The 10068-nt window shown below is 43.3% G+C and overlaps 1 protein-coding gene across 1 annotated transcript; it reads left to right on the top strand.

Annotated features, from left to right (window-relative positions):
• The first annotated feature begins 2459 nt into the window (after positions 1 to 2459).
• Positions 2460 to 8452, top strand: CYTC6A (Cytochrome c). The gene is made up of 7 exons (XM_087391867.1): positions 2460 to 2640; positions 2728 to 2785; positions 6661 to 6783; positions 7184 to 7278; positions 7573 to 7604; positions 7743 to 7806; positions 8011 to 8452. The coding sequence occupies exons 1-7, from the start codon at positions 2566 to 2568 to the stop codon at positions 8137 to 8139; spliced, it is 576 nt and encodes a 191-aa protein (XP_087247993.1). The 5' UTR covers positions 2460 to 2565; the 3' UTR covers positions 8140 to 8452.
• The last annotated feature ends 1616 nt before the right edge of the window (positions 8453 to 10068 follow it).

Here is a 10068-nt window from a genome sequence, read left to right as displayed (position 1 = left end):
CAGAAATTTGAGATGAAGGATTTGGGAGAGTTGCGTTACTTCTTGGGCATTGAGGTTATTAGATCCCCGAGTGGGATATGGCTGTTGCAAAGGCAATACGGTTTGGACATGCTGTCCAAATATGGGATGACAGGCTGTAAGCCTATCTCTGTTCCATTGGAGCAGAATGTGAAGCTCAATGCAGAGTCAGGTGAGCTTCTTGAAGATATTACTATGTACAGGCGCATAGTAGGTAGCTTGATTTACATGACTATAACCAGACCAGATTTGAGCTATGCTGTGGGGCTGGTGAGTCAGTTTATGCAGGCACCGAGGAAGCCACATTTGGATGCGGCTAGGCGCATACTGCGGTATGTGAAGTCCACATTGCATTATGGACTGTTTTATGAAGCTGGGTGTGCATTACAGGTACATGGATACACAGATGCTGATTGGGCTGGTAGTGTCTCAGACAGGAGATCTACTAGTGGTTTTATGTTTTCCCTTGGGAGTGGTGCCATCAGTTGGAGCAGCAAGAAGCAGCCAACAGTTGCCTTGTCGAGCACAGAGGCGGAGTACAGGGGTGCAGCAATGGCTGCATGTGAGGTAGCTTGGTTACGGAAGCTACTTGCAGATATGGGACAGTCAATTCATGCAGCAGTTGTCATTCATTGTGACAACATTAGCAGCATCATGCTTGCTAATAACCCAGTTTATCATGCTAGAACGAAGCACATTGAGGTGCATTATCACTTTGTGAGAGAGAAGGTTCTAGCTGGTGAGATTGATCTTGCCTATGTCAGCACTGAGGAGCAGGTGGCTGATATTTTTACGAAGGCATTGGGTACCGAGAAGCTTCGCAGATTTAGGAGCTTGCTTGGTGTACGTGAGATGGATTTGAGCTTGAGGGGGAGTGTTGAGATATCAAGCTCTACCCCCGATATATCTCCTGGGTGACTATCATTTATGTCACCGCTTATGTTAGATGTACTCGTGGTGTAGTTAGACTACCACGTATGTTTTTGGTTTGGGTTCACATATGGACCACGTATTCTAGGTTTTGACATATAGGGTATTTCCCTCTTCAATTGTATTGTGGTTGTGTGCAAAAGTGAAGAAAGGCTTCACCCTCCAACTTTGTGTCCTCTCTCTTTTGTGTGTTGTGAAGAAAGCTGAACTTGAGTCTCCTATCTCTCTCCCTCTTTCTTTACACACTCATGTGGCACTATCGAGTCATACGGATCCAAGATTAAAGATTCCCGCATATGTGCTCTACACTCGACCAACGATTCATTCAAAATCCCTCTCTCATTTTTGAGTCTTGCCTCCCACTACTGAGCCACCTTCACTACCGCTCTAATTGCTATGCCCTAGCGGGAGCAAGGGTCTAAATTACTATCTACCTCTCAATACCATAAATTTACTATCTCCTCAGCAAAACCTTCAACCTAAAATAGTTACTTATCGAACTTAAACAGCACATCAAAGGATCTCCTTATTGACCCCAGAATAGCAAAATGCCAAACAATTGGTACATGATCGGACAATCCTGAGTCTAAGAGAAAGCCATCCCCCATTGCACCAGGTTTCTTGGGAAAAATAACATCTATCGATCCTACTTGCATTGAACTCCAACTCCTTCCTCCTATTTCTCCATGAGAAATCTCTCAACCCCTCAGGATCAGATCAGTTGCATTAAATAGTCCTTTATCCAGAATAAGCTCTTCCCAAGTCTCCAACTCGGCCCCCAATATCCCTCCATTGTGAGACGACCTCACAGTCATGTTCCAGTCCCCTGTCATCACCCACTTACTCCCATTGATCAAACCTTTGAGGGCCAACCAACACTTTGACCTAAGAGGGGACTCATTAAAAGCTACATGCATACAACGTCTTTGCCACTGAAAAGTGATAGCCAGGATCTAACCTCTAGGATCTCTAAAGACTTCTTTAGCATGTGGCAACTTTTTAGACCAATACTGCAACCCCCCTTTTTCCCAGACAAGGCATGGTCAAGGTCACAATTTATGATTTGAGCCGTCCGATTAACCCAATCTTTATCAAAGAAAGACCCCCTAGCAAAATCGACAAGAAACTCACTGAAAACTCCCGCCGCCATCGCCTTTTAGCTCACCTTGACGGCCAGGAAGTTCCACATGTGAGGTTGGGCATTTGAGTTAGAATCCAAGACAATTCACGACGGCGAGGAACTTCCTAGATTCCTCCCCAAAATGGCCTCTCCCTCAATACTTTAACCATTTATCAAAACCCCATCAATACTTTAACCATTCTTTTTTTACTTGGCCAGCACTAGAGTGTTTTACGAAACTCTAAAATCCTATGAAGCCATGTGGCATATTCTAAGTCGTTAGATCAATTGGCCTATTATTAGCTACTTACAATATACTTAGCAGCTGGCCAAGCATTCTAGTTTGGGTGTTCTAGTGAAATTGAAAGTGCCAATAGCGCTTGAACTCAGGACCGGCACACACCCCCACAAGTTTTAGCAGCTTGGTCTAAATAGTGTTGCCTCTATAACCATTGTTTTGAAATGGTTCCCCAAATACTGCTGTGATATATTGCACAATGCTAGCCTCGCCTCAGCTATGGCGTCCTGTTCGCCCAACTGCTAAGGATTCCTCCAGGCTGAACCCTTCGAGAGTAACATTTCCCTTCTCTCATCCTTTTCATATTCGTAATCCTATCGCAGTTTAAAGTCATCACTCCTTTCCATTCTTCAAATTGTAGGTTGCCATTTTCCTGCGCCTGAGAAGAATGGGGAACCTCTCTGTCGCCAAGTCTGCAGGTTGGTTAGCCTTTATCTAACAAGAAGTCACCATTGTCTTCTTCATGATTGTATACTCGAGACCTTTATCGACTCAAGGCAGTGCCGTCGAGGTAACATGCAGATGTAACCGTAGATGAGACCAAGAAACGAGTCCGCATATATATATACATGCTTTTAGTTTGACTTCCACAAAATACGCCGTCGTAAGCTTGACCATATTGCTCCTATAATGATTTTATGTGAAAGCCGATTTTAACCTTACATTCATTTGCCTTCATAAGACTATGTCTTCTCTCCATGGCATACACACACGATGTTGGATCAGAACTTGCACAAGAATGGAAGGCATGAAAGTGGCTGTATGCTATCACTCTAGTATGCGTCTGGCATAGGGATTCTAGAGTCTTTATACTTGCTTTCAATGCATTTGACTCACTTATCATCAAATTTGGACAGTTGCTTTGTGGGAATCATAGCTGTTGATGAGTACTTCACTTTCTATATTTTTCCCTGGCATACTGTGATGTTGCCATATGCCAAACCTAAAATTTTAGTGCACTATGTGCTGTGATTTTAGAGACTTGAGCTTAACCGATGCTATCTTCAATCTGATCCGTAGCTGAAGAACTATGAAATCCTAAACATTTGTTACACAAGTTTTGGTCTAGTAACCAAAGTAATTTAGGAGTTATTATTTTTATCGCAGGACATTGTTCCCTCCATAATGCAACATAGTTTGTAATTCACAGACTAGAGTCTATATCAAATAATCTTAGATGCATCGTAAGCATCATCAATTCCTTTCTTAAGTAGTATATTGTCTTGAATGCTAAGGAAATCATTTGGAACTGCCTTGCTGAGGATGTCCACTGGATTATCTAGCATCTGAACCTGTCTCGAGTCCTTTTTCTCACGGATAAAGTGGTATTCAACTGTCATGGCCAATCGCAGCCCATGACATGGCTGCCTTTGCTGGCAGCTCTGCAGCCAAACAGGTAGAGGAGGTACAGCAGCAGCAATAGCCATACAGGCTGATGTCTGCAGCTGCAGGTGCCACATCAACACGCATCTGCCATGTTGCAGGTCGGGTCAGTAAACAGGGACAGTTGACCAGCCTGGTCAGCCAGTCGGTTGACCTAGTCTAGGAAGCTTATAAGAGGACGAAGTCTCCTGATTTGGGCATCAGATTTGATGACCCAGCCCTCAGCAAGCGGGAGTTCTAGCCCTAGGCAGGCAGCCAGTACCTTGCCCAGAAGCACAGGGAAGAGGAAGCAGAGGTGCAGTTCTGCATCTCTCCATCTTCCACCCCCCCTTGCGAGGTTATGCACAAGAACCTCCCTCTGATTCTGAAGGCAAACAATCCAAAGTACCACCTCTGAAGGTACTGACCCACTCAAGAAAGTAAAGGTCTACACCAAGGGCGGTCCCACAAGAACCCGCTCCCCCCAAGGAGATGAGCCACGCCCCAACAACTAAGCCCGATGTCAATGTGTCTCTAGCATCCAAGGTAAAGAAAAAGCTGGACACTTACTCTACATGGATTTTGACATGCTATGCAGCAGCACGGCGCCCGCCCACACCGCATTCCTCATAATCATCGAGTACAAGTCTAGGTGAGTTAGTACGGTAGGCATCTCACCCGATGCACCTGCAGCTCACTAGTCTCGACCAAACACACACACATGCACACCCACGGTCAGCACTAGGTGATTAGAATCAGCCGTCCATTTTTGCATTTGTTCATCATCTTGCATGTTGACCTCACAATCACGACCGCACTGCACAAGTGCACTCTACTCACTCACTGGTTCCACCCCCCACAACTCTCTCAAAGGAGCAGTCCACCTACATTTGTATCCAGCCTTAGGCACACAGTTGTTCTTTCAGCCTATTGGCAACAGTTGTAACTCAGCCTTTTGTCAAGATATACATACAGAAATACTCGAAATCCCACCTTCATTTACATGCACACAGCAAACAGCACATGTGTTTTATGTTCATTTGATTACAGTTCACACTTCGCTCAGTCAATTTGTAATAGGTGTGTGTGAGTGAAAGAGAGAGAGCTTAGTCTCCTTACCCATTACATTGGTATCAGAGCCTCAGTTTTCCCCCCCCCCTGAGATAGTGAGGCACAGTCAGGGAGGATAACCAGTTTGTGGACGTGTTCCAACAGAAACAATGAGTGCTAGTGAATATTCCCACCGCAGCCTGGAGGAGGCGGCGGCTTCAACACTATCGGCAGTCCCTGCAGTATCTCCACCTACAGCACCCAACCAATTGGAATCGGACTGCCTGTTCCTAGGCTTCTTTCTGCTGTTAAAGCTACTACATCGGGAAAAGAAATTTTGAGCAAGCTCATAAGCACTTTTGTAACATTTAGGCTTTGAAATTGTGCACTTATCACTGAATGTCCGAGTGCAAGCAATGGATTGCATGGCAGCAAAGTGAATTGGTTAGCATAATGGCTTACCTCTTGGTTAGGGCCCTAGACAGCTTGAAGATTTGACTTTCCAAATGATCCAAATACTATGGTGGAAGGAATCAGGTCCTGATGTCCTACATGACTCCGGCCACACCTCTTCATCTGCATCACATTATCTTTGCTGCCTTTGTGTCACCAAGTGATTCCTTACGTGTGAGATGCATAGATGCTAGGATGTAAGGCTCATTGTCTTTGGTGTTGACCACCGAGAAGTAAATCTCAAACTGATTGAGTGATGTGATCAACACGAAGGGTTTGATCTTGCCATCATACCTCACGAAGTCGATCTTCCCAGGAAAGGGATGATTTGGCTGGCTGTCGAACTGTCTCTGAGAATTCTGGTACCTGCAAGTAAGGAGATGTCAATCCTGTTCTTCTTTTGTCTCCCAAGCCTCTCGTTTGCAGGTTTCTTGACCAAATCTCTCATCTCCTAGAGCTGTAAGATCTGGGTGAATAGTTTGTCAGACTACTGCATTTGCACAGCAGAATGGCTTGCATCATGGCAACCATGCTGCCACCGTGCTGTCAAGCAGCAGGGAGGTTTAAAGAACCAAGGAGGTCAAGGTTCTGGATCAACAGCACCGCACCATAGGTTGCAGACGGAAGCCGCAAGGAGGTCTGTCGGAAGGGCATCTACTCAGCCCACTCTTGGAGAGCATGCAGGCTGTCAGCATTTTGAAGGTGCCAGGAGGAGGTTGTAGAACAGTTTTGTGATGCCCGGGGTCCACATCAAGGTAGTACCTTATGGGCTAAATGGTGGCACACTGTGTACACAAGGTTTTGTCCATGTTTGGAGCAATACATATGTACTATTTCTACTCCATGTGCAAGGTCCTTGCAGCAGGTAGTGGGACTCTATTGGGACAGTTTTGTACGTGATTTCATACAGGAGTTCTTGGCTGTACTACTGTGTGTATCTTATCTGCTTATGTACAGACGGGTGAAGTGAGATAAAGTGGAGTGCAGTATCCTGGCAATTAAGATTTGCATTAGATGACTCGTGGTGGAGATTATGATTGATGCAAGGTGAATGAGAGACGAGATAAGATGGGCTCCATCATTCAATTCCCTCAATTTACCTGATTTTAACTTAATTGTCAAATATTTGGGCTTGTCTCTCTTTCCCCCAGCCTGAAAGTCATCACTCCATTGTGATTCTTGAATGTGCATCTCCCCTCTAAAGGTACCACTAACTAGCTGATGTACATCCTCTTTTCTTCCTCTTTTAGGCCTACTACTCTCAGGTTGAGAACTGTTTGCACTCTATTTTGGGCTTCCTTCAATTAGATGTTACCATTCTGATCTTCTGGTCTTACTTCAATGTAGATGTTGCCATTCAATTTAGAGAGAGAGAGTTCTCTCTATCTACATCTCTGATCAGGTTTTGTTTTTGGGCTGGCTTGTATAGTCACCTGCAGACTCAATGGGATTGGAGCTGGGGTCTCCAAGGGTGTGGAACAGATGACTGCCAACCTTGCTGCTACTTTGGTTATTGGTGTGGCTGTCCTGTCTCCTACCTTTCTGGTAGCAGGTGTGTAATCTGCTGTCATCATTCTTTGTTATGATGCAAATAGTTCAATTTCACTCAAATCTTCGAATGAGGAGTGGAAATTTTAAAGGCAAGGAAAGAAGCAGGATATCTTGCATCTATTCTTGCTCAAGCTGTTCAGATCTCTCTGTATTTTGTTTGTATTAAACACATTAACTTAACAATCCTGTAAGTAGGCCAGCTGTTTCTTCCTGCAGATTTGTCTTGCTGTCCTTTATCTGTTTTGACAAGTAGGGGCGTAATATAGTTCATATGCACCCAAGCATGTGGACGTTATTGCCTGGATGTATTCAGTATACCTATATACCAACATCTTTTCCTTCTTTTGAGATAGTGATTTGAGAGCTCTTCCTTTCTGGTGTATTGGTGAACCCTCTTCCAGATTTTGCCCATGCTCTGGACAGAGATGGTGTAGAAGTACTTTTCCAGCGATCCTGTGTGGGCTGCCATGTGGCAGGTGGCAACATTCTGCAGCCAGTATGTCCTGGAAGTTTTGAGTGTTATCTCAATGTGCATTAATTATTACTGCTTTTATACTTGAAAATTACTTTTAGGAATAGGAACACCTACTTCAATTGTTTTGCATTTTTAAAGTTCAATATTCAAAGCGACTTCGTCTGTGTGAGTGTTAATGGACAATTAGATTCTTCAATGTGGCATCGTCAATCAAGGAATCCATGTGTAGACTTGTTATAGTGCCATGAAGCTCACGGAGAATCTTTGACCTAAAGGGAACTTCTGTTGCTACCTTGCATGGTGTGGTTCATGAAGGGGGCAACTTTGAAAGCTGCTGATCTGCAGAGGTGAGTTTCTCAGGCACCAAGCGTTTGTATTATCCGGTGGACAATTTTTGTCAGTTTATATGTTATCACATCTAGTGCTATTTGCAATGAGGGCTGTACTTTTTGTCTCACCATGGTTGCATTCTCTAACGCATACAGGAATGGAGTCGCCAGTGTTGATGACATCTTTAGCATTACTTACTCTGGAAAGGGTCGGATGCCAGTGAGTTGCTTTGTTCTTCAGTTTTTTTTAAATCTGAGCATTGTCTTTTGCTGCGGTCCAGTTCAAAGTGGCCCTCTGCTTCTGCATAAGAGTTTCATTTAGGTTATCTTGACCTCCAAGAGAAACATTGTAATCTAGATGACATGCTGGTGTCTGCTTATCCTATTATGATCAACGAATGACAAGCTCAGTGTTTTGGTCCAGGGATTTGGTGAACAGTGTGCACCCAGGGGTCAATGCACGTTTGGACCCCGTCTGAGTGATAAAGATATCCGAGCTCTTGCTGAATTTGTAAGGCTGCAGGCTGATCAAGGATGGCCAAATGCACAGTAATTCTTTAAAACTTGTCATGTTGATATTGCACAATTCTAAGCATTATATATACACACAGAGTTTAATTTGCAAAAAATCTAAATTTGTATGATTGGATATCATCTAGTCTTACAAAGGTATATATATGCATAATGAGTTTAATTTTTAAATTTAGTATGCAAATTTTAGAGAGCTACAAACAAGAGAACCGCATGTGGCAATGATTGTCGATCTTTGATTGTCGCCAAGGCTCATGGTGGTAGGCCATGGTTGACTTGAACTGGCCCAGTGTCATCATGAATCGAGAAATCCACAATGTTTGAACCATGATTTGCCTGTATGTGTGGGTGTGTGGATTTGTATGTGTGAGAGCATACTTTTATACTATGGTCTACACCCATTGTTGGGCGCTGATGGCGTCAGTGGGGATGTCATAGTAGCTAGTCCCTGTTGGAGTTTATGGTTTTTAATCTTATGAGTGACTCTCGTGATATTGAAACTGCACTATGTTGTGTTTTTAGAGGATGAGTTTGGGAATGTTCTTGGATTCATCTAGGTATATGCTTCTGTCGTATTAGCGGACATGCAAATTTCACCTTGTGGAGTTTTCATCCTAGTTGCGGCCTGCTGGTATCGCGATAATTCTTTCTATCTTAAATGATGTGTTGCCCTACCAACTAGATTTATATTTAGATGCTCATTTGGGAGAGACTAAAATGAAATCGTGTAGACTTCACAAGCAGTTGTAGCTTGAATGAAGAGATTTGGACTACTTTTTTATTAGCCTTCTCCTTTAGTGCTAGCCTTCATCATGGCTGAGTTTGCCCTTCACCTCTGGAGCGCTGACAGAAACTTAGTATAAAGACCTTGTATAAATGGATGCTCAAGTATGTGTGGGTGGGTGGATTTGTATGTGTGAGAGCATACTTTTATACTATGGTCTACACCCATTGTTGGGTGTTGATGATGTCAGTGGGGATGTCATAGTAGCTAGTCCTAGCGATGCGTGATGGAGTTTATGGTTTTCAATCTTATGAGTGACTCTCGTGAGATTGAAACTGCACTATGTTGTGTTTTTAGAGGATGAGTTAGTGCTAGCCTTTGTCATAGCTGAGTCTGCCCTTCACCTCTAGAGTGCCGACAGGAACTCAGCACGAAGACGTTTGTATGAATGGATGCTCAAGTATGTATGGGTGTGAATATGTATATGTGAGAGCATATGTTTATACTATGGTCTACACCCATTGTTGGGCGTTGATGTCAGTGAAGATGTCATAGTAGCTAGTCCCTACGATTTATGGAGTTTATGGTTTCAACCTTATGATTGTTATGATTGACTATCACAAGATTGAAATTGCACTATGTTCTGTTTTTAAAGAATGAGCTTGGACATGTTCTTGGCCTACAAAAGCTTGAAGTTCGAGAACTTAAGCTTTGGCTTGCAACTCTAGAAAGGAGGATTCATGATATGGAGGGTAATGCAAAGCAAGAAGTCATCCATGAGGCAATACTCCACTGACACTGCAATTGGTTTCTAAAGTGTAAGACATGGTTACCACTCAAGAGAAATCTATGAAGCAAGAGATGATTGTTGATGTGAATAACAAAGTGAACAAAGTTAATCTTTACAAGGAAGTGAAAGGACAAGAATCTAGGTAGAACAATCTTACACTTCGGGGGTTTGAAAGATGGATGCCTTCATGATGATGAAGAGAAAGATATAGACCGTATAATAATATGCGTCAAGAAGGAGATACCACAAGTTGAATGGGACGAGAATTATATAAACAATACTTGTCAAACTGGCACTCAAGCACAAGTCTACTTCAAAGGGAGGGCAACAAGAGTTAAGATCATGAGACAAACACATAAGTTGAAGGGCACAAGGATTTGGATATCTAATGAGCTCACACTGACCTAGCTTAAACAAAGAAATAGTGAACTTGCCAA

The sequence above is a fragment of the Dipteris shenzhenensis genome, chromosome 20 (genome assembly GCF_047967505.1).
Source record: "Dipteris shenzhenensis isolate YYH24624 ecotype China chromosome 20, Dip_SZ_1.0, whole genome shotgun sequence".
NCBI lineage: Eukaryota > Viridiplantae > Streptophyta > Polypodiopsida > Gleicheniales > Dipteridaceae > Dipteris > Dipteris shenzhenensis.
This window is presented reverse-complemented; position numbering and strand designations above follow the sequence as displayed.

What these genes read in the sequence shown, in the direction of transcription:
- CYTC6A (XM_087391867.1), top strand. Translation starts at nt 2,566, where the DNA reads ATGCTAGCCTCGCCTCAGCTATGGCGTCCTGTTCGCCCAACTGCTAAG. An exon ending in CCAGGCTGAACCCTTCGAGA is followed by an intron (nt 2,641 to 2,727) that starts GTAACATTTCCC and finishes TTCAAATTGTAG; the next exon opens with GTTGCCATTTTCCTGCGCCT. An exon ending in GTGGCAACATTCTGCAGCCA is followed by an intron (nt 7,279 to 7,572) that starts GTATGTCCTGGA and finishes TGGTTCATGAAG; the next exon opens with GGGGCAACTTTGAAAGCTGC.